Genomic DNA, 25372 nt, shown 5'->3' on the forward strand with positions numbered 1-25372 from the left:
GGAGTTCCATTCTAGACTGGCAGGGTTAGAGATTGCCTTCCAGGAAATAAGCATCCCAGCTAAAGCCTCAGTCTCCCCAACGCAAAATGGAGGAAATCAATCAATTGATTAATTACCAAGACAGTCTACTTAAGGCACTTTGGCATGATGTCTACAACAGAACGTTTTAGCAGTAAGTTCTACTTTCCTTCCCTAGAAACCCTCTTGGTACAATTGAGACTATTATAAGCTGTCACAAACTTCAATTTTCTGCACAAATTTTCACTTTTGCCCACCTTTCTCAAGATATTCCCTAATAATGGCTGGAAGTCATTAAAACTATTCCTGATCGCTAAACCCCAACTTAGAAAAACATACAAAACAACTAACAATAATGTCTTGCATAGGGAATTGTAGCCACTGCATATAAAAATCTCACAAATTCTATCCCTTCTTTTATCTCTCCTTCATGTTTATGAGCCAGATGCAGCTGGATCTTAGATATCTGGGTCCCTGCCTTCCTTTAAATAAATGAATGTCCAATGTATCAGTCAGCAATCTTGACGGCAAAGGAATAACACCCCATCTTACACTGACTTACACAATGAAGGGGCTTGATCAGCTCATGGAATAGAAAAGGCCCAATGTGGCATCTCAAACGATATCACCAAGGACTTGGTTCTTCACTGGTTTGTCTTCTGCAGGGTTAGCTCACCCTTTAGACTCCCAGCGTGGCATCTGAACTATCCCAATATCTTCATTCATTGGAATGAAATAACAAATTCAGGTCCACTTAACATCCTTGCAGCATATGATGCAGCAAAAGACAGAAAGGTTCTTTCCCCATAAAGGAAACTTTCCCTCACTTTTCACTGGCTCTGAATAGACCCTTCCTGATCCAATCTCTATGCAGTGACATCCAAGAGAACTTTCTGCAATGATGGAAATGTTCTCTAACTATATCTTCCAAAGGTGGCTATTGAGCACTTGAAATGTGGCTAGTGTGGTTAAGCAACTGCATTTTAAATTTTTATTTTAACTAGTTAAAACTTAAATATAAAAAGCAGCAAGTGTCTAGAGGCAACTGTATTGGACAGTGCAGCTCCACAGTGAGGGATGGGTGAGTTACACTGGTTGGCTAAACTAGTCAGTACCCTCTGCATTGAGCTGGGGATGAAGTTAATTCCATTCATTCCACAAAGAGAAGTCATCCTGCCTGGTGTCCCAGAGCCCACCATTTTTATTTCCCATAGATTAATGGCTCAATTCAACATGACCTCCTTTGCCAAGGAGTCATATTTATAAATCTTACCTAGCACAATGCCACATGAAAGTCACTTTGGAATAATAGCCTTTTAAAGCTGAGAGCAACCTCAGGACTCATACACTTCAGATTCATATTTCACAGAGAAGAAATGGGCTTAGAGCATCAATCGCTTTGCTTATGGCAGTTATGAGCAGGCCTGGACATGCTGACCTTCAGCCATTTTTCCACTATAAAATTCAGTCTTCTATGCCACAACACTCCAATAGGCCCACTGTGACAGAATCAACTTCATTCCATATGAAGCTTCATAATCATTAGCTTATTGAAGCTTCCAGTAAAGAATGTTACCGTAGAGGCCCGATATTTCACACTCAAAAGTCTAAATGAGCCTAAGAGGCAACATAAATGAGGTAGGCTGGCTTGGTGGGGACTGAGGCCAACTGGATACCACACGCCCTGTCTAAAGTAGGCAGCCTACACAGCTGCTGCTCTGCTCCAGCCAAATGTGGCTATGGGCGTATGTCAGCCTGTGTGGCCATGCCTTCAGATGAGAAATCCAGATTTGTATATGCACTCTTCAGATTTTTAAATGCTGGGCACTTCTGTTTACATTTTTAATGCGTTATGCAGGCTAAGCAAGATCTGTCTGCGCATGGGGTTAGCCTCCAGTTTGCACCCTGTGGTAGAAATTTATAAAGTCTGACCTACTGAAAATTAAAGGCTTCAGAGCAGTCACTGCTGGTGGTGCCCATGTGTTCCCATGCATCCCAACTGACAGCTTCCAAATGCAACTATGTCTGAGGGTTTTCTCAAAGCCTGGGGCCCACTGGTCTGGAGCCGCTTTGGTCATCGAGAGGGACTGGCAGAAGTGCTGAGGTCATTAACAGCCCCTGGGAGAGCTACCTTCAATCACTGACAGGTAGGAACTGGTGGGTAAGTAGCACAGCTCCCTGGCCCTTCAATTGGGATAATTCTGAGGTGTGTTCCACGCTGTCTCCAGAGTTCCCCAGTGGGATGAAGCTTCAGTTCCCAGAATGTAAACTATTTGATAATTCACCCTTTAATGGCTGCCTTCCCTTGCCTGTCTCGTTTCCCCCACTGCCCTGCCCATGCTTTCTGGGGTCACCTTTCAAATAAACTACTTGAACTTGAATCCTTGTCTTGGGGTCAGCTGCTGGAAGAACTCAACCTACAAACACCAGAAACTAAAATTGCTTTAGTATTTTGTCTGTTTGTTTTTGCTTTTAATTTTTTGCCTCCAGTAATGAAATATGTCAGAGCTGAAATGTATGAAAAAATCATAACATAGTCTAAAGTGGCATCTACTTTGCTATTCTGACATCTCAATATTCACAATATAGCGCTGAAATGGCTGCCCTCTTGCATAATGAAGCCATGCTATAGGAATAAATGTTCTTCTAAAAATAGAATCCATTATGTATACCAGCATAGTCGTTAGTTTCTTAGCATAGCAACTAGTTCCGCCCCATAACACTTTTCATTGAGGCATTCACTTCAAACAGGTGCAGGGTTTGCAATGATGCAATATAAATTCCAGGCCTCGGTGCCTAAGTAAGTGGGGAGTTCTGCACAATGCTGAAGGGGAATCTCATGCAAAATCATTCTCATCACCATCCTCATTCCCTACAGAAGACAGAATCGAAAAGCGGAAATTCTAATGGGAGAAATGCGAAGTTTCCCACTCTCAAATGTATTACATAGATGTGATTAAATCACAAGCTTCCTGTCAAACCTGTATATGACCTGGCTCTCTCTGGTTTCTCTGGTGGGTTTATGTGTGGATAAAGGAAGGATCCTACAAATTCATAAGAAATGACAGGTTATAATTTAATAAGATGATATCTGCTTTTGAATCCATAATACAAATTGAAGATATAAAACAAAATAATTATATAAAAGCATTTTTCAAACTCCATTTGCTTATTCCAGAGTGCAGCTAATTTAATTAAATATGGAGTTCAAACAGAACTTGGTCTAATAGAGGATCTAGGAAAACATAAACATCGGGGATAATAAACCGGGCTTGGATGCGGAGGACATGTTCGGTAAGGATAAAACAACTAAGACCTGGAACATTCAGGGAATGAGAAATTAAATGAATTTTCATCAACTGAATATAACAAAAATATCTATTTTGATTCCATCTTGGATATTGAGACTCTTTCTAAAAAATGCTAGTAATTTCCTGCCCTCCTAAGTACAGTTTAGGGAATATTATTCCATCATAGCTAAATATCTTCAGACTCTTGTAAGGCCTCCAGGTGCTCAAGCTGAGTATTACTTTGGATAGAAATTAGGCCACGGACAGGAAAGGTAGAGTGAGCATATCCTCTCAGGAAGTTTACTGAATAACTTGTGATGTCAGCTTGCTTTCTATCCAGTGCGCATCTTGGCTGCACACTAGAATTAAACGAGGAGCTTTCAAAAAAAAAATTCCAATGTCCTGACCACATCCCAGAGCAATTAAATCAGACTCTCTGTCAGTCGGGCAACATCAGCATTTTTTGAAGCTCCGCAGGTGACTTCAACGTGCAGCCCAAGTAGAGAATCACTTCATACTGTTAGCTTCTTCCCCGCAAATGTAATACGCCTACTGAGGTTTCTTTTCAGACCAATCTAAGGAAAAGAAATCTCGCAGGGAAACTTAAATTGACACATTAAGCAAGTTCTTTAAAAAGCAAAAAGTTAAGAGGCAGCACATAAAGTCAGACTCCCTGGGTTCTACTCATGCCTTGGCTACTAACCAACTGTATGACCTGGGGTCATTACTTGACCTCTGTGCGCATGTCAACCTACTCACCCGTAAATGGGATAATGATAGCCCTGTTCTCATAGTTTTTAGACATGATCCAATGAGTGTGTGCACGTGTACATATGTACTAGAACAGTGCCTGGCATACAGAAAACACCATATATGTGTTTGCTATTATTGGTGATGACAACACCCATGATAATAATAACAGTAATTAAAAGGTATGTACAAATTGAATTAGTGCACATTAAAAAAACTTATTTATAACATGTGAACACCAACTTCCTAATAAACTGGTAGCTCAAAGTTTGTGGTTTTGCCTTTTTTAATTATTTAAACAAAATAAACAATGATAAAACATGAAAATGGAAAAATAATTAATTATATTCTCTATTTCAGTTTATTTTTCTTGTGTGCAAATGCTTATATGACTCAACTGTCCATCTAAATTTCTTTTACCAGAAGGAAAAAAGAGGCTTATCTTGCTGATTAAATCTAGAAAGAGCTTGACAAGGGCCCCATCAGTAGGATCAAACAAGCTTGGAGTGGCAAGAAAATGAACTAGAGAACAACCAAAACTGCTCCCTCTATCTACAATGTCTGTGATTCAAACAAAGGAGTGTGACATGATGTCAACACCAAGTATCTGGGAATTCTACTCAGAACAAAGGCAAACAGGCTTTCCACCTAACAGAAAATAAAATGATGAGCAATATACAAAATGTATGTCCTCCACGCAGTCCTCCAATCCAGTATCTCAAACTGATTTTGGTATCAAAAGGTATAAACGCCCCATTGTAATAGTTTTATAGCATGGAAGGCTTCCAATTTAATTTCTCCTACAAGACTGGGAAGAGCTAAATATAAGCAACTCGTGAAACTGAAGCATAATTTTGTAATTAAATTATATTAGGAGTAATGAATTTTAAATTAAAGCCAGGGTGTTTTATATTTCTAAACTCTGGTTACAATGTATTCAAATGAGCACTGCTGTCATTACTCACATAATGAAGTGTGGTGACGGTGACATGAAAATCATATTAATGCATTTGCACCCTACAAATGATGCCAAAGAAACTACAATGATGCCATTTCATAAGAACCAACCTGATTTTAAAATGCATTTCAAAAGTTTACACTTCGATTAGAAATTCTACCAGAAATCCCTGAATCACAACCTCCAAGAACTTGCAAAAGATTCCATCCTAATCACACTTCGTTGTATGTTGCATCTACATAGGATGAGCAATCATAACATTTGGCTAACCTATACCAGCTAGAATTCAATGAGGCAAAAACTTTGGAGTTTATGGAAGTGAAAAGCAGCTAGCATTGAGCATAAATGGAGCTTAATCTGCAAGTGGATTTGATCAGGAAAGGTTTGTTCCTCAGCAATCTGACAGCCCACTAACTAAATTACACTCAAAAAGACTAAAAGTTTAATCTCTAAGGATCTGGTCAGTATGGAGGACAAGGAGCTGCAAGATATCAATATAGCTGTGATAATCCTAAAGCGATCATCTTAGGAAAACAGACAAAGACAACCATGGTGGAATCCACTTCTTCTTGTGAATAATATCATTTTCTACTATCCAAGACTTTTAAATCATCTTAAAGCTTATTCCATAAAATACTTCAGATTCCTGAGGGTCCAAGAAACTTTCACCTATAATGGAGGATTTATTAGCAAATTATCCTCAGAGGAAAAGTCTTCTAAATGATAAATCTCTTCTTTTGCCTTCCATGGCTGTGTTCCTGAAATATTATGAAATACAGAAATAAACATCTTGTTTGCCCAAACAGACCTAAGCATCAATGCTTGAGATCAAAAGACCACAGCAGAATCTAAACAGAAAACAAGTCACTATTACCTTGAAGAAAAAGGAAAAACAAAGATTTAAAAACATACATAAATAGATGGTCACTTGGTTTTCAAAACAGCAAATTTGTGGTCCCTAACAATTAGTTAGGGACTAATTGTTTAGTCAGAGACTAATTGTTTATTATATAACAATAATAAAAGCCACCACAATGGACCTTGAGAGCATTATGCTAAGCGAAATAAGCCACACAGAGAAACACAAGTACTGCATAGTATTGCTTATATGTGGAATACAAAAAGAAGAAAAAAGGCCAAATGCACAGGAACAGAGGGTAGAAAAGTAAAAAAGTGGTTCCCAGGGGTGGAGGGGTTGGGGTCAGTGGCTATAAAACTTCTAGCTGTAAGATGAGTAAGGTCTGAGGATCTGAGGTACAGCATGGTGACTGTAGTTGATACCACAGTATTGTAGAATGGAAATTTGCTAAGAAGGTAGAACTGAAATGTTCTCGCACATACACAAAAATAAGATCAATGGGTGAGGTGATGGATGTGTAATTAACTATACAGGGGAATCCTTTCACAACTCAGATGTATATCAAAGCACCATCACGTGTGCTTTAAATATCTTACAATTTTGTCAATGGTACCTCAGTAAAGCTGAAAATAAAATAATAAAATTTAATTTAAAATTTAAATTTAAAAAAAGCCACCACAAGGGATTGAATTTACAAAATGCTAGGCAACAGGCTAGGCCCTTCATGTATGACACTTAACAACTCAACATAATACCCCATCTTATGGATGAGGAAACCGAGGCTCAGATTGTTCAAGAGATTCACCAGAGGTGACTCATGTACCAGACGGAGAGCTAGAACTCAAACTCACATCTGTCCTGACTGCAAGCTTCTGGCCTCCCAAATTAGGACTGTTTCAAGAAAATCTCTCTGGCTTAAAATGAAGTATTCACCAATTACGTTCCAGTGCTTCCTACTAAGGAATCCTTTTAATACTTTTCATTAGGAGGCATCTATACGAAGTTGTTAAGCATTAAGCAGATACATTAGGCAGTTCCTAGACAAGGATTCTAGGAAAATTAGTTTATTTGAGAGGGGGTTGCAGGACACATCGGGTGTGAGGAATCAAGAAGGAAGCTCATAAAGGGTGTGTTTTCAAGCCAGTTACCACTGCGGGTGAATGGGCTTAATCCCATTGGAGAACACCAGGAGAAAACATAAAGCTAGCACCTTTGAATTATCCCACCCAAGAGGTGAGGAAGCTGTGGTATTTACCAACCAAACTCCTTTGGTTGGGTGAGTGTTAATTCCCAGGAACTTCTGGGCAGTCACATGGGTGGCAAAGGGAGATGTAGTGGCCAGAAAAAAGCAAGAGAATTCAAGTGCTGGCCACTAGGGTCCAACTCGTGGCTTCTGGAGTAGTAAGGTACTTGGGCACAGATTTCACACCATGTCTGCTCTAGCTATTAATTTTTTAAATAATAGTGAAGGAAATTCAGGGAAGAGGAGAGAAAAGCCTTAGTCCATAGGTGCTGCTGGTTAGTTGCCAATGATCGGCATACTGCTCCAGGCCGAGCAACCATCCAGCCCTCAGAAAGTAATCCTCACATGCTTTTTGCTGTTTTCTAAAGTAATTTCAGTGATCGTATCAGTCTTCTGGGGAAGCTACCAAATAAGAATGAATAGAGTTCATCTTAATTTATAGCTCCATCATTGCATTCCATCAACTTTTGAGTGCCCTGCCCCACTTACCATCACAAGAAATGTCAAAATTGATGTTTCTGGGATATGCCAGAGAAGTTTGCCTGAAAGAGGAAGGGCCATTGCTAAACAACGATATGAAATGAGTGGTGCCTGATGGTTCCTTGTGGAGCCCAGACTATTTTTTGCATAGGATATTCCTAGATTTTCTGGTGGAGGTTTATGTTGCGTCATTCAAAATTTTATTTATTTATTTATTTATTTTGGTGAAGAAAATTGGCCCTGAGCTGGCATCTTTTGCCAATCTTAGTCTTTTTGACTGAGGAAGATTCTCCCTGAGCTAACGTCTGTGCCAGTCTTCCTCTATTTTGTATGTGGGACATCACCACAGCATGGCTTGATGAGTGGTGTGTAGGTCCGTGCCCAGGATCTGAACCTGCGAACCCTGGGCCACCAATGCAGAGTATGTGAACTTAACCATTATGCAACCGGGCTAGCCCCTCATTCAAAATATCTTTCAGCTCTAGACTCATGCTGAAAAATATCCTTGTGGCTTATGTAAATATTTAGTTTTTAAACTTTGCTTTTGTACTCTGTATAGAAATTTAAGGTTAGCATAAGAGAAGGCAGTCTATGGTTGCCATTAATAGAAACTTAATCATCTCTCTGTACAAGGATCCCAAACGGTGTCTCATGTAAAAATCACTGGCAAAAACAAGATGGCAGCTCCAGCATATGGTAGAGCCAATCTCTCTTTTCCTAAGTCTGTAGAAATGACTGAATATGCAGGTACAAATTTATGTCTATAATCTAGGATCATGGGTAAACAGAAAAGTTTCACTTGTTGAATCAGGAAGTATGAAAGGCAGAAGATAAATGGAATAAAAATGAGGTAGGAAATGACATCCCAGAAGCCCACAGGCATTAAAACACAGGAGAGGATCCATGGCCATGAAACCAGGTGGTTGAGGTGTCAGCACTAGGAGTGAAATGGGAGCATCAGCTCAGGTCAACCTTCCATTTCAGCTCCCACCTTCCACACCCTCCACACTGCAAGCCAGAAGAAGGCACAGGAAAGAGGGTGCTATCATAGCTGGCTGCAACCAGAATGAACAGGGAGCCACCAACACACAGGACTACCCATTTGAAGAAACTGAACTTCGAGCCCCACCTCACACTGGTCCTCAAAATACATTATTACATTGCTGCTATGGTCTGGATGCTTGTGTCCTCCCCAAATTCATGTGTTGAAAGCCTAACACCCAAGGACAGTATTAGGTGGGGCCTTTGGGAGGTGATTAGGTCACGAGAGTGGATCCCTCATGAACAGGATTAGTGCTCTTGTAAAAAAGGCTCCAGAGAGATCCCTAGCCCCTCCCACCATGCTTGGAAACAAGGAAGTCTACAACCCGGAAGTAGGCCTTCACCCAACTATGCTAGCACCCTGATCTTAGACTTCCAGCCTCCAGTGTGAGAAATAAATTTCTCGTTAGGAAGCTACTCAATCTGTGGTATTTCATCATAGCAGCTCAAATGGACTAAAACAATTGTTCACGGATTAAAACCTAAATTAATAATAATGATGATGATGAGAATGATGAATGAGAAAGGCCTTAAATAAAGCAAAAAGAAAACAATAAGGTTGAAATGAGACTACATCAAAGTTGAAAATGGCAAGTCATCATTTGTCATGCATAAGTTAAAAGTTAAGAAATTCAAAGACAAGCCACAGACAGGAAGAAAGTATTTGCAACATTTCTAGCAGTTAAAAGATTAACACCTAGAATACATACAGAACTCTCTACACAAAGGCAAGGGGTATAAGTCAGTAATTCATGTCAGAGAAAACAGAAATTGTCCACAAATGTATGAAAGTATACACAGCTTACTAGCAAATCAGGCAACGGCAAATTAAAACAAAGAGATATAATTGTACCAGATAGAGAAAAATTTAAATGTTTCTTAATAGTGTTGATGGGGCTAGAGGAAACAGTTCCTCTCACATGAGACTGGCAGGGTTATAAAATGACACAACCATTAACTAAAATTTAGGATATGTATAGCCTTCAATCAGCAATTGTACTTCTGAAAATTTACCTCAGGGAACCTCTGACCCATATATCCAGAGCGGGTACACAAGGCTAACTATACTCTATATTACAGGATTGTTGTCTGTAGCCCCAAACAGACCAACACCAACAATCCATCAACGAGACATTTTTATTTTAAAATTTAGTAATCCATTCCATGGGACATGATATGGCAATTTAGAAGAATGAGGTAGATACACATGCACTTACATGAAAAGTTCTGTAAGACACGCTGTCAAGTGAAAATCAAGTTTGTGGAACAGTAAAAATATTATATTATTTAGGATACAACGGATATAAACAAAACAAAATGAAATATTTCCATAGTCACGCGTGCACAAATTCACTAAGAAAAGACCTGGAGTGAGCCCATGAAGCTGGTACCAGTAGTTGACTCTGGACAGAGGACTAGGCTTGGGGTCCACAGCTGCGGGGGGGGTGGGGTGTAAGGACGTTTAGACTGCTTTACTCTCTTACACAAAAAAGTATTTGTATATTATCCACAAAATTAAAAATAAACAAAATCTCTAACCAAAAAAGAGAAAGTAGTAGGAGTTCTTCATTTTTACACCAATCTTGGAACAGAAGCACAGCGTCGGGTTGCAAGGCTAAAGTCTACTCTGTTTCATATCTTAGCAGGATAGGTTTTTACTAGCACTTTAACATTGACCCCTTTTTTCTTCTTTAGCTTTTCTTCCAAAATTGTCATGTAGATTCTTCTCGTTGTTCACAGGGTTTGCACGGCTAACACTTCCTGTGTTGGTTTCTCTCCCCATAGGGCAGAGCTCCACAGAAAAGTCGTAGCCTACTGTGGGCAGCCTCTTAAATACTCAGGCTGTGCAGGGGTCCCTTCTCACCCATGATTACAAATAAACCGATCCTCTTCACATTGCACACTGACATAAGAAAAACCACCATGCTTAAATTAGTCATATTTAGAGACTCGTTTTCACTGATTACAGTCAAAATAAGATTTACAGAGCCAACAATAAAGAGGAAAGAATGATCGAAATAAGTCCAGAGCTGGTAAAATGTATGAACATTTATCCCTTAAGATGATGTTCATATTTATCTGCTTCCATCAGCCCCAAACATCTTTCAATGTTGCACCAAAGCACATGTCTGCTACCTAAAAATTACTTGCTAGCTCTGGTTTTTTATTCCTAAATCTATCATCTGTGCTGTCTTCTTTGTTACCTATTATTTCTATGGTGACAAATGAAAGGAGGGGTAGGGAAGGGAGCTTGTCATTATCTATCGAGAGTGAAATTGGTGACTCTGGTCCATGGTATACCGTAGCCAAGACAGGTGAGAGGACCTGGGTAAGACACAATGCAAAATGTGAGGATTTTCCTCCAGTGCTATAAAAAGAAAGATCTTGTAACAATATTCTTTACCAAGAGCTTCTTAAAGCCACTCAGCTCGCCTCTGAGCAGACTAGGTGTCAGGTGATTACTAATCAAAGTGCTGTGGCACAGGCTGCACAGACAAAGGAGAAACATGATGAAAAGAAGCCTGAACGGCGAAGAGAGGCATATTACAACAAATACCCATGCAAGCTCCCAAATCAATGGAAAACACAGAGTGCAAAATCAAGGGATAAACTTAAAAGTATCATACTTTTCTCTGAGACGTGATCTCTGTAGTACACGCGATAGATTCACATCACTAAGAGGAACTGTCAGAAAATAATGTTTTAAAGAAACTGGGCCACTAAGTAACATCGTGATTGCACCATTTGGCCAGGTACCTTCAAATGATCTTATGCAAAAACATAAAGTAAAAGCATGGCGTGCCATCCCTTGTTTGTGAGCACCACTTCTAGCGTGGGTTCACGCTAACATATCACTCACAGGAGTCCATCTCCCAGAGGCGGATGCATCATTCCTTCTGGTTCTAGGACCGGGCTTAAAGCCAGAAGAAAATGACAAACTTGGAAGCATGGAAACTTTAATTTTTTTCTTAAATCCTCTCATCTTTTGGATACTGATATAGGATCATTGACCAAACAATAAACCTCCAAACTCTGATATATGACTGAGGGATGCCTTAGGTATTTACAAAGTGAAAAATGAAATTTACCATCTCTTAGATAGAACTCTAAGATTAATATCCATGAAAAGAAAAGTAATAAAGAGATCCAAGGAATTGCTACCACATTATTGGCTTCAATTGGTCATAAACAGCATTACGACCAAGAGAAAATCGTTGCTGTAAAAACTGGAAGAAGTTTTTCTACATTTGAAAATAAGCATGAGTCAAAATACTGGGTTCACAGAACAACAGAGACGCATCAAAGAGCCTTTGGTCCGAAACTCTTTCTCTTTCTTAAGCAAAGAAATATTTATGATTGGTCTTAGAAGACAGCTTAACTGAGTTGCCATGAATTATTTAAAAGCCCCAAAATACCTTCTGTTGCTTTTATAGGAGCTTGATTTACAAGTTGAAAAATCAAACTGACAGTTTAGTCTCGTGTACAAATACCCAACCTTTAAAAATGCTCTAGGCATTATAAATATATCTTTCATGAATATAGCTTCAACAGTTCTAAAAATAGCCTTTAGGAGGAAAAAAAAAAAACCCTCTTTCAAGCCATTGTTTTATACATAACAGCAGGAAACCAAACAGAATGTCAAAGCCAAAGTGATTAACACACCCAGTAATAAACATGAACAGTGGGTATGAAATCTTACTCAAACACATTTTTTGACATTAGGTTGGAGTCTATGGTTTAGACCCACATCCGTGGCCAGAAATGATTCCAGGGGCCCCACATGCAGAAAGTAATTCCAGGGCCACAAGGCTAAAATTTGCCTTTTGGATGACTCGTCAACCGGGCCATTCAGGACTGGCCCTGGGGAACAGAAATTACCTTCCAGTACCCTAAGAGTTTCCCCCAGGCTCCACCCCAACCCCATACATGCCACTGCACAGGGCCAACTCCTCACGACCACTCCCAGGTGAAATTGAGGTTGCCCCAAAAGCAGAAGGCAAGGCTGACAAACTCCAGTAACTTTGTATATAGGGACCTAACGTGGTGATGGGAAAAGGTTAAGGGCACCTCACAGTTTGGTGCCAAGTACTTTATAGGTTTCCATATATATTTAGAACTCTCAATAAAGCCTATGCCATTTCTCCAAATATTAGAACCTTAGGGCCAAAATATTTTGTGTTCCGTGGCCTCATAGGTTCAAGTACAGAATTGAGGCATTGTCTCTTGAAATAATAACCACTTTCTATGAATATTCTTGTCTAACTGCCCGTTAACTCCAAATAAATCTTACGATCTGCAGACATTCTACATTTTAATAATTCAATATGGAATCATCTCAATTGGTTTCATAATAAATGAGATCCTAAATTCATGAAATGCTGGACAAAAAGTTAATATGGGAAGAAATTCCTGAAAAATTGAAGGTATAGCCTAAGGAATCTTATTCTTGGTTTTCTAATGTGAAGAAACGATCAAGGCCAAATTCCTGCTGAGGCTGGGAGGACCCTTACTGAGCAGCCAAGGGGCAAAGGAAGAGAAGGTGAAAGACAAAGCGACAGTCATTAGGGTCAAAAGTGATTTTCTCATCATTTTGCTTCATTCTTTAAGGATAGAGTTAGAGGGTGGGCTTAAATGAGTAATACTCTTATTTTCTTCGACAGCAGATGTAATTTACATTTCCATGTTCCCGTCCTAAAAGATACCAATTGTTCTAGGATTTAGCACATCTAATATTTCTAGGATTTAGCGCATCTAATGTTTCTAGGACTTGGCATATCTAATATTTCAAACTAGAGTCCTTGGAAAATCCTAAGACATTTCTGCCTTAGATATTCTGTTTAAGTAGAATCTTTCAATAAATCAGGAAGGGTCATCTATGAAATGGATATACTTACGTAGATAAGATACTTTGCAAATCAACAACCAAGTGGAAAATGTAAGAAAGACAGATATCACTTCTTACCTTGTTTTGATCTGTCCAGTAAAAGAAAAATCCCTGAGGGTCAGTCCTCAAAATAATTGGAGTGACAATAGCAGAGTCCTAGAAATGTAAGAGAAAAATACATATATTAACATATATTGTTGTAGAAGGTCCTACCCAGGAGTTACTTAATGAGTAACAATTGTTAAAAGTTCCTCTAAGGTCATCAACTATTAATAAAAACTTCAAAAAAATGAGATGGCATCTTTAACTTCGTAGCATTATTAATTACATAACAGAGGTACTTTACAAATAATTAGAATATTTGTGCATTGCTTGTAAATGAAAAGCCCACTGATGCATATATTCATTGATTAAGACAAATTTTTAAAGGCATTGACATGCTTTCTATTAAAATGCTATATCTAGTTTTCCAAATAATTTTAACAATAAACATCATTACATATTTTATTTGATTAAAATGAACTAGGGGCCCATCCCGTGGCACAGTGGTTAAGTTCACACGTTCCGCTTCTTGGCGGCCCGGGGTTCACCGGTTCGGATCCCGGGTGCACACATGGCACCACTTGGCACGCCATGCTGTGGTAGGTGTCCCACATATAAAGTAGAGGAAGATGGGCACGGATGTTAGCTCAGGGCCAGGCTTCCTCAGCGAAAAAGAGGAGGACGGGCAGTAGTTAGCTCAGGGCTAATCTTCCTCAAAAAAAAATAAAATAAAATGAACTAAAATCTATGCTTGAGGATAATATTTTAAATTACATTTGCTCTATAAAATGATTTTTAATTGTACTAAAGAGAGTAAACATAGCATTTGGACATTGCTGTTTCCAAGGTAACAGAAAATAAGGCCATTTTCTACATATTTGGAAAGCTAGACACAAAATTGTTGCAAATTTAAATTTCATATGACAAAATAAAACGTCATAAACAAATAGTCTTTTGAGTTTAAAGCATGCAAATTATAAAGCAAAAACTACAGGCATTGTAATTACAATATTAAACATTTCTAAAATATGTGTTCTTTTCTTTTTGGCAATTTTCAGAAGGACACACCATCTGCACAAGAAAACGCATGCCACTGGATATGGATTTTTATACTGAAACACTTGAGCCTTTGCAGGAATTGCATTTTTTAAAGAGAAATAAATTACCAGTTTATTTCAACGTTTTCATACACATCATAACTACGCTATGTCACATCCTCGAGTGGATCAAAAAGCCTTGTAATGAAAATTCAAACTTGCAGAGATAATTTTGAACTTTGGGATTGTTTTCCTGATGGGTAGAGCAGATTGAGATGGCTTAAGTACACGGTAAGTTTTATTACAGAAGCAGAGTTCTGGAGGCCATTCCGTTGGGCTCAAAGCTCTGCTTGTCCCCTCTTGGTGCCTCATTTTACACAACCACAACTGAAAAACAATGAGATGATAATAACACTTACCTCAGAGGTTTTTTGTGAGAATGAAATAGAATAATTTGCGTAAAGCACCTGGACTAATGCTTGGCACATAACAATGTTTATTATTATTATTATAGTGGATTATGTTTAAAAACTGAATTTTTAAAATGTTAAATGAGGGCCCGGCCCTGTGGCCTAGTGGTTAGGTTTGGCAGGCTCTGTTGGTGGCCCAGGTTCAGTTCCCTGGCACAGACCTACACCACTTGTCGGCAGCCATGCTGTGGCACTGATCCACATAGAAAGTAGAGGAAGATTGGCACAGATGTTAGCTCAGGGTAAATCTTCCTCAAGCAAAAAGAGCAGGATTGACAACAGATGTTAGCTCAGGGTGAATCTTCCTCAGCAAAAAATAAATAAATAAATAAATGAAGGTTTATCATGGCATTCTTTTTTTTTATCATGGTATACATAATATAAAATTTACCTTTTTTGTGTGAGGAAGATTGGCCCTGGGCTAACATCTGTTGATAATCTTCTTCTTTTTTGGGGCTTGAGGAAGATTGTCCCTGAGCTAACATCCATGCCAACCTGCCTCTATTTTGTATGTGGGATGCCACCACAGCATGACAACACGGCTTGAGGAGCAGCATGTAGGTCTGTGCTGGGGGATCCGAACCCCTGAACCCTGGGCTGCTGAAACAGAGCATGCGAACTTAACCACTATGCTACTGGTCTGGTCCCTAAAATATACCATTTTTAAGTGTAAAGTTCTGTGGCACTAAGTTCTTCCACATTGTTGTGCAAACATTACTATCATCCATCTCCAGAACTTTTTCATCTTCCCAAACTGAAACTCCACCCTCATCAAACTTTAACGCCTCACTCCCTCCTCCCAGGGAGTGGCAATCACCATTCTAACTGTCTGGCAATCACCATTCTACCGTCTGTCTCTATGAATTTCACTATATTCTTGGTACCTCATATAAGTAAAATCATACAGTATTTGTCCTTTTGTGTCTGGCTTATCTCACTTAGCATAATGTGTTCAAGGTTAATCCATGTTGTAGCATGCATCAAAAATTCTTTTTGAAGGTTGAATAATATTATATTGTATATATAGATCATTTTGTTTATCCATTCATCCATCAGTGGACATTTGGGTTGTTTCTACCTTTTAGCTATTGTGAGTAATGCTGCTATGAACATAGTCTACAAATATCTGTTTTGTTTTGTGTGTGTGTGTGAGGAAGAGTGGTCCTGAGTAAACATCTGTTGCCAATCTTCCTCATTTTTTTTTCTCCCCAAAGCCCCAGCACATAGTTGCACATCTTACTTGTAAGTCATTCTAGTTCTTCTGCGTGGGATGCCATCACAGCATGGCTTCATGAGCAGTACATAGATCTGCTCCCAGGATCCAAACCGGCGAACCCCAGGCCGCAGAAGCGGAGCGCACAAACTTAACCACTGGGCCATGGGGCCAGCCCCTACAAATATCTGTTTGAGTCTCTGCTTTCAATTCTTTCCCATATGTATCCAGAAGTGGAACAGCAGGATCAGATGATAGCTCTATATTTAATTTTTTGAGGAACCACCATTCTGTTTTATCCTAATATTCCTAAGATTCACTCTTTTTTTTGTGTGTGTGAGGAAGATTAGCCCTGAGCCAACTACTGCCAGTCCTCCTCTTTTTGCTGAGGAAGCCTGGCCCTGAGCTAACACCCGTGCCCATCTTCCTCTACTTTATATGTGGGACGCCTACCACAGCATGGCGTGCCAAGCAGTGCCATGTCCGCACCCGGGATCCGAACCGGCGAACCCCGGGCCGCCGAAAAGCAGAACTTGCGAATTTAACCACTGCGCAACTGGGTCGGCCCCCTAAGATTCATTCTTAACATTCAGTTTGAAAAATATTTTTTACAAGGATTTTGTTGTTTCATAGAACTTCAGCCAGAATTTAAAAAATTTTAATTTACTTTTAAATGTCCAAAAAAGAATTTGGAAACAAATTTGATAATATAATGAAAGAATAATTTTTAAAATATTTTAAGCTTCCTCTCTGAGGTCACATGCATAAAAGTTCAGAACGATATTTCCAAGAAACCATAGCAATATCTTTAGCTCTGTTTCTTCACCTGCTCTTCTAGAGTGGGGCAAAATAAAAGTTTCCAACAAGCTGTACACAGCACATATCCCTACTTCCAGGTAAATTTGGAAGGAACCTGCAGGTCTAACTTACCCTTCTCAGGTCACTTCCTTTTCTTATCAGAGTGTCTGACAAGAGCATCTGACAAGATTCTAATTGAAATCTTGGTGACAATTCACTGCAAGGATCCCAGACAATCTTTAAAGTTAGCAGAGTAAAACGGCTCAAGTGTATATTGTGGAACACTGTTCCAGGCTGCCTCATTGTTTCAAATGCTATTTCTAGCTTATTCTTTCTCCTCCTTCAAAATTAAAGCTCCTTTGTTCAATATTTTCTTGACCCCACTCTTCCCTCTACGGTTCCTCTGTTAAATGATCATTTATCTCAGCTCCCTGCCTGCTTCCTCCATAATCACCTCTAACCTTCCAAGATCAGCTGGAACTTGGCGTTCTTGCCATGCAAGGCGGGATTTGACCCAGAAATACACGACTATCCATTTTCAATTCCACCTGCTTTTTTCCCACCTCCCACATAGCTGCAAGTGTCTATATTTTCGCCATACCACTGTAGCCACTCCACCCAGGTCCCAAGCATTCTTAATTGTCAGAAAAAATGCTCTGATCTGAAGTTTGAAATATATGGTCACCCTTCATTTCCCAGGCAACTGCAGACATATTGTGACTCTTGCAGTATTTTACTGCAGAATAATGGAGACAGCTCTCAGATGATCTATCTTTTACTCTTTATCTCTCCATCAATATCTGTAAGATGTGTATTCCATAAGACGGTGGTTTTCAAACTTTCAGGTGCATGAGCTTTACTGCAAGGGCTTGTTAAACACAGATTGCTGGGCCCTTTGCCCAGAGTTTCTCATGGAACAGATCTGAGAAGGAGTCTGAGAATCAGCATTTCTAGTAAGCTCTCAAGGAGGCTGCTGAGGTCCAGGGACCACATTATGAGATCTGCTGACAGAGGCCTATGGAGGGTGAGGCTCTGGGTCAGGAATACAGCGACGTAAAGGCCTGAGGAGCACCAGTGAACTTAAAATGTAGATAAACCGGTGTCTTATAAGTACATTGCCTCCAACTAAGAATACCACTTTAATTTGCTTATTTTAAATTATAAGGTATTTTCTCCAATAAATATTTGCCTTGAAAAAGAGAACACTAATAAACATATCTTAAGTTAGTAATAGTGCATGATGTACAGTAAATTTCCATTTACTCCTCTCTTTTTGATAGAAATCACTTTACTCTCATCTTACCTCATCAATAGTGAAGACTAATATAATGATATAAGGGGCTGCTGTTGTGCAATTTACATGAATCCCCAAAACGTCTTTAAGCCAAATAAAGGACAGTCAAGGAAGAAAGAAAAGGACTTCCACAGAACCACAAGATCCAAAAGAATGAGACATCTTTCAGCAGGAAAAAGAGCCATTGGAATCAACATTAACATTACAAAGTCCTATAACTCTTTATTACAATGATTTGCTCATCAATGTGCTGATATAAATCAACAATATATCCTAATATAATGTTATATAACAATTATATCTCAATAAAAAAGATGAAATGTTAAAAAATAAAGTAAATCACTATGAAAAAAAGAAAAATAATAATATAGCCGAAAGAAATTGGCAAGAAATGACAGAGGTACTAGTAGTCCAAACTTCCTTCCAATACCAGAATATTCTTTACAAAAATCCCTGACAGAATAGTAACAGACACATCGTGGACACTTGCTCTGAACCAATCACTGCAGGATGAACTTGAAATGGATTTTCTCCTTTAATACTTACAATAATTTAAGAGGCAGACACTATTATTAGCCCCATTTTACAGATAAATAGACTAAGGCTTGGGTTAAATAACTTGCCCAAGGAAACCCAGCTAAGCTAAGGGAAGCACTGGAAATTAAACTCTCAAGGACATGCTCTACATCAGTGCTGCTCAACATTTTTTCGTTATTGCCCCACTGAGGAGCCTCTAGAGACATTTATTTCCCTAATCGTCCTCAATGAAATTTTAATATCACAGATATTCTGAATATCTATTTTTTTTTGGAAGATTGGCCCTGAGCTAATATCTGTTGCTGATCTTCCTCTTTTTTTTTCCTCCCCAAAGGCCCAGCACTAGTTGTACACCTAGTTGGAAGTCACTCTAGTTCTTCGATGTGGGACGCCGCCATAGGATGGCTTGGTGAGCAGTGCATAGGTCCGATCCCAGGATCCGAACCGGCAAACCCCAGGCTGCCAAAGCAGAGCGCACGAACTTAACCACTCAGCCACTGGGCCTGCCCCTGAATATCTACTTATAGGCTGTATGTACCCTTGTGCTTTATGCAAAATAAAAAATAAAGACTAAGATTTTTCTGTCCCTCAAGAACCATTTTTCATTTCTTTGGAGGTGAGATGGCCCCCATTGAGAATGTGTGCTCTGCACGCGCACTGTCCCGACTGGGCTGGCTAGCCATCCGTGACTTCCGGGCCCTTGACGTGTGGCTGGTTCAACTGAGGTGGGCTATAACATTTCAAAGACTCAGAATGAAAACAATGTAAAATAGATCATTAATAATTTTTGATATTGATTATATATTGAAATCAATATATTGGATTAAATAAACTATATTAAAATTAATTCCACCTGCTTCCTTTTACTTGTTTTAATGTGGCTACTAGAAAATTTTTAATTTCCCAAATGGCTCCCATGATATTTCTATTGGGCAGTGCAGCTCTAAACCTTTATGGGGAAATAAGGTCTCTCGTTAACAGGGAAATCTTTTTCACAAACCAAACTTGGTCAGATAATTCCAGTTAGAAAGTTTGGGGGTTTTTCCATATACGCAGCTACCATCTAGTTTCAACACCTAAGTAGTACAAAATAAATCTAGCTGCCTGTCAAAGTGTCAGTTCTGCAAATATCTGAATTGAGCCATCACGCTGCCACCCTCTGAGCTGCATTTAACCAGGTCGAGGTATGCTATGGGCTGAATTGGGTGGCCCGTAAAATTCATATGTTCAAGTCCTAACCCCAGTACCTCAAAATGTGACCTTATTTGGAGATAGGGTTTTTCCAGAGGTGATTAAGTTAAAAGGAGATAAAATCCAATATGACTGGCACCCTTATAAAAAGTGGAAATATGGACACAGACACATACAGAGGGAAGATGATGTAGCCACACAGAGAGAAGCCGGCCATCTACAAGCCAAGGAGAGAGGCCATGGTCCTCAGACGGAACCAACTCTGCTGACACCTTCATCTCAGACTTCTAGCCTCTAAACCTGTGAGAAAATAAATTTCTGTTGTTCAAGTTACTCGGTCTGTGGTACTTTGTTACGGCAGCCCTAGTAAACGAATACAGGCTATAACCCTAAACCGGAATGCTAATGTCAAGAACCTGTCCACAGACCACAGCGCATTTCTCACACCACTGTCAGAAAGTCTAGGGGCCAAGGTGGACTGCAATCCTGACTCCACAGTGATTCTATGTTCTTATTACATGTTCTTATTCTACGTTCTCTATTACAAGAGGACACACGTGGATCGAGACGTGTACTTCTAAACTAATCAATATTACAGAGTCCACAGGGAAAAATAACAAAAGATATTCCACCAGGATTGCCCAAGACTTGTAACAGGAAGCAGCAGAGCCAACAGAGCAAATATATATCTTGGGGGGAAACAGCTACGTAAGGGAAAAGAATTCTAAGCATCAGAGGAAATCACACATGATGCCCACTATATGTCAGGAATGCAGCTCTGACTGTGAAAAAACTCAGTAGAGGTAAACTTGGACGCTAGAGTGTTAGATTAGGAGCAGTGCAGTAAAACTTCTACGTGCACCAGCACTGATGAGAATTCTCTTCCAGGGCTGCGTCCAGTCTGCAATTTCCCCAAATAAATGAAAGAAGAGGAAGTAAGAATGTCCAGAAGAGAGGTTGCAAAACAGCGGAGAGAAGCACCATTAAGATACTTGTCTCTTACTCACAGGTATAAAAATCCCTTTAAACATAATACAGGGAAAAGTTGGAAGCATGTTTCTTTCAACACTGTGCGGTTTACTTCAGACACTGTCTTACAGATTCATGTACCTGTATTCAGACACATAGTAGGCTTTCACACAAAAGCACAGATCCCCAATCATCCAAGGTGCTCCTTGCTTAGCAAGGCATCAGAGGAGTAAACCGAGCATTTCGGTAAGATATAGCTCTGATGGGTGGAAAGTGGCATCTCGCTGCGGTTTTAACTCCATTTCCCTGATGACTAATAACTAATGATGTTGAACATCTTTTCATGCCCTTACTGGCCACGTATGTACATGTGTGTGTGTGTGTGTGCTCATGCAGTGGCCCAATACTTTTAAAAATCAGTTAAGATTTAAATCAGCGGTTTAAACATCCTACAATGCACAGGCCAGCCCCCCACAATACAGAATCACCTGGCCCCAAATGTCAATACTGCCGAGGGTGAGAAACACAGCTATAATGCCTTCCCATTAAAATCTTTAAAGATAAAATCTTGCAGTGGCCTAAGCAGTATTTACGCAGGCCCTTGCCATCCTGCCAGCATTATCTGAGCCACCAAGTGCCCCACTTGCTTATTCTGCTCTGTCCTTCAAAGTCCCATGCCCTTCCCTCCTTGGATTGCCCACACGTGCTGTTTCCTTGTTTTGATGCACTCCCCCTCCTCAAGTTGGCCTGACTAATTCCTACTTATAACTCAGATCCTTCCATAAATAGAACTTCTCCAGGGAAACCTTCCACACTTCTTATACTCACTTGTACTTTTGTACTTTGTTCCTGTAGCACTTACCACAGTTATAACGGAATAATTATACCTCTATTTGTTTAGCATCCATCTCCCCCAGTAGAATAGAAACTCCATGAGGGCTGGAACTGAATCATTTATCATCATAAATCCACAACACTAGCAGAATGTCCAGCTTGTAAGAGGCATCAGTACGTATTTAAAGTATGAATACTGAACGGGTGCATGGAAGGAAACTCAGGAAAAGAAGCAAGGTAGATTCTGAAAACTATCAGTTGGGGCTGGCACCTAGCAGGTTGCCAGTAGTCTTGGCAAGAGAAATTTCAAAGCAGTCGTGAAGGCAGAATAAGGCTTTGAAGGGCTGAGAAGTGGTGGGTGGGATGTGTGGAAAGGGAGGCGGTAAGGATAAACTACACCTTCATTGTGGGGAAGACGAGCGAGAGGGCAGGAATTAGAGGAAGGAGGGTGGAGGACGTTGTGCTGGGCTCTGTGTTGGGATTTTTATGACTTAAAGGCTTAATGACATACATGTTCTTAGAAGAGCTTCAACAGAGGAGAAACTTCCACAGATACTGTCAAAGGGGAGAATAATAATGAAGCCAGGATCCAGAGAAACCAGGAAGCATGGGCTCCAGAACGTGGAGAAGGTGTGTTGTTCTCCCAGGCACAGGAGGGCAGGTGGGAAAACGTAGGTGACCCAAGTACATGAAACTAGGAGTGGGGAAGGGCGGAAGACAACAATACTGTCCCAGTCACTTCCATTTCCTCTAAACAGAAGACGTAATGTAGGCGGAAGTTTTATTATAAATAATATTTTTAAACGATATGCCTTTTATTTGATATTTTTCTTATTTTGGCAATAAAGCTCATATATTCATTTTTTTCTTTGTGAATCATTATTGTGATACAATGTTTTCACAACCACCAGTCTTTTGTTCTGTCACTCTCAACACTTCTGAATTTCTTTAAGGGCAATTTTCACTGCAATATCTGGGTATATGTGTGAGCATCTTTTTGAGAAAATAGAACTCACTGGTAACATTCAGAATAACAGATATAAATACATTAACATCATAATTTTCAACCAATATTGAATCGCAACTGAGTACACACTCAACCTTAAGCCCTGTTTAGACCTTACAGGAAATCAATGCTGTGACAGCTGTTAGCTCTGTATTGACAATAAACATTTAGCTTCTCGAACTCACATGAATAAACCATACATAAGAGTGCCACAGAGACCCTCATACTCTGGGAGATTTCAGATGGAATGGAAGGATGTAGCACAGGGCTTTCCAACCAACACCACACACAGGGTGTCGTGGAGGTCTCTCGGGAGCATGACTGGTCTCCAGGTCTGCCTCAAGACTGTACATTCCACTGTGTGAAGCCACTGTGAGCCAGACACACACGAGACACTTCCTTCACTCCACAAACATTCCCTGAGCACCTACTGAGTGCCAGGCCAATTCTCTACCCTAGGGAAAGAAGATAATTAATAGAAAGCTAATGTTCTCCAGGAGCCCTGGTCCATTTGTAATATAGACAAGGCATATCCACCTTCTGTATGCACCTTCCTACACTGGATATCTACATCTGGCCTCTCAATTGACACTACCTTGAATTCCAAGCCATTCTGCATCTTGCTTGGGGGGCAGGTGACTTCCTCTACACTTCCTTCATGCATACCATATCTTTAATTTTCCAAGATGAACAATTTCCATAAGAAGCCATGGGACCAGTCTTGACAGGAACCCAACAAAAGACAGTATTTGCAAATATGTTGGGAAGAGAAAAAGGTGGAAAAGCACATGTAATGAGTCTTGATAGATACAAAAGCATCACTTAGGCAATGAAAAAAATGAACTTTGTTTTAACATCATTCCTGAATATCTTTCCATTTCCACGGTTCTATACTAAGTGATGTGAACCGTTTGTAGACTATACTACTATACAGTTGGCCTCTGTGCCTCAAAGCAGCTATGATGTTTTCCCATGTTCCCATGTCCTATAGAGTGTAGACAAAAATAGACTGTGTATAGACACCACAAAAACAGCTGTTTTAAAGACTAGCCAAAGGAGATGAGTTTCTAGGAATCTAAGCCTCATTTTTATGAATCCTAAAATCAAGGAGATTCTTTGGAAAAGTCAAAGAATCTCTTTCAACTTGTATTCACTTGGATTCTATTAAAAGTCTTTTATTACCAAAGGATCCTGCTTGGGGATGCCATAGTAGATTGGAAATGGCCCTGAATTTAACCGGAAGAAGTAGTTTTAAATTTAGACTCTAGCTCTAACTAGGTGCATGTCTTTGGTGAAGTCATGACTCACTAGCCTCAGCTTGCTTCCATGTAAAATGGGAATAATAACACTTCCTCTTTTCTTACCACTCATGGCGGTCTTGATGACTGAATGGAGGTGAATGTAAACAAATAATAATGCTTTACTAGTGTTAAGTGTCTGTTATTAGGACTCACTCTCCATATTGAACTCCAGAGGCAGTATTATAGCAAAACTCCATTCCACTCAAATGTAATATTGAAGGAGAAATTTACAGAGGATGGCTAGATCATCACTGCACATTAGGGCTGAAAATCATGAAATTCTGGAACCATGAAAGGCCGTATCGGGCATGGATTAGTGAAGGAAAAAGAAACCCTCTCTGCAAATTGTGAACATAAAGGGATTTAATTACAGGTAATTAAGCACTTGACAGAATCACTGCAAGGATTGAAGAACTGGGCTTCAGGCTGGGCCTCCATGAACGACAGGAGAACACCATACCTCTGACCCTTGAGGACAGCCATTGCCTCCAACACATTCAGAAAGGTGAGAAATCAAGAAGAAACTCCTAGCATCAAAAACACACCAGCTTAACTGAAGACAAAGAAGAGTAATCTGAGAACAGGGAGCAGCTATTGTCATCAATGCCTTTTTATGCCCACAGACCAGGAAACCAGATACCAGAGAACAATTATAGAAGATAATACTATCGTCCTTCACCATTTCACATACCTGTAGAAACAACCCAAAGGATGCAGAAAGGTGGCCTCTTTCACGTTTCTACCCTCCGTATGAGGTTGTGTCTTTGGTGGAGGTTAATTTGCAGCCAGAATACTAGATGCCTCAAAGGAGTCTAGTAAACTTAGCTTTAGATTTCCAGAGTCTGTATTAACAAAGGTCCCATGTGGGAATGGATGCCAAGTGAGACTCAACCACATCCAAGAGAGTACACCTGAGAAAGCATCATGGTTAGCATCCTTCATTTTAGTTTTAATAGACCTACTAGACTACTTGCTGACTTACTCTGTGGCCTTCCATCTTCTTTTTGAGCTCATATGACCTCTTTTATAAAATGAATCAAGTTAGCTTTCCCTTACTTATTTCATTAATAAGTTCCAAAGAAAATTTGATTTTTTAACAACAAAATAATCTCTTAATATCCTAGATATCAATGTTATATATTGATATGCATCATGA

At 39.7% G+C, this 25372-nt stretch overlaps 1 protein-coding gene across 1 annotated transcript in view; it reads right to left on the reverse strand.

Annotated features, from left to right (window-relative positions):
* The window catches only part of PLCB1 (phospholipase C beta 1), a 666959-nt gene that overhangs the window by 634460 nt on the left and 7127 nt on the right, over positions 1 to 25372 (reverse strand). Inside the window, exon 2 of the mRNA XM_046679966.1 lies at positions 13603 to 13680. Coding sequence (XP_046535922.1) covers positions 13603 to 13680 — 78 coding nt within the window. The remainder of the gene's footprint in view (positions 1 to 13602; positions 13681 to 25372) is intronic.

This window comes from Equus quagga, chromosome 12 (genome assembly GCF_021613505.1).
Source record: "Equus quagga isolate Etosha38 chromosome 12, UCLA_HA_Equagga_1.0, whole genome shotgun sequence".
NCBI classification, from domain to species: Eukaryota; Metazoa; Chordata; class Mammalia; order Perissodactyla; family Equidae; genus Equus; species Equus quagga.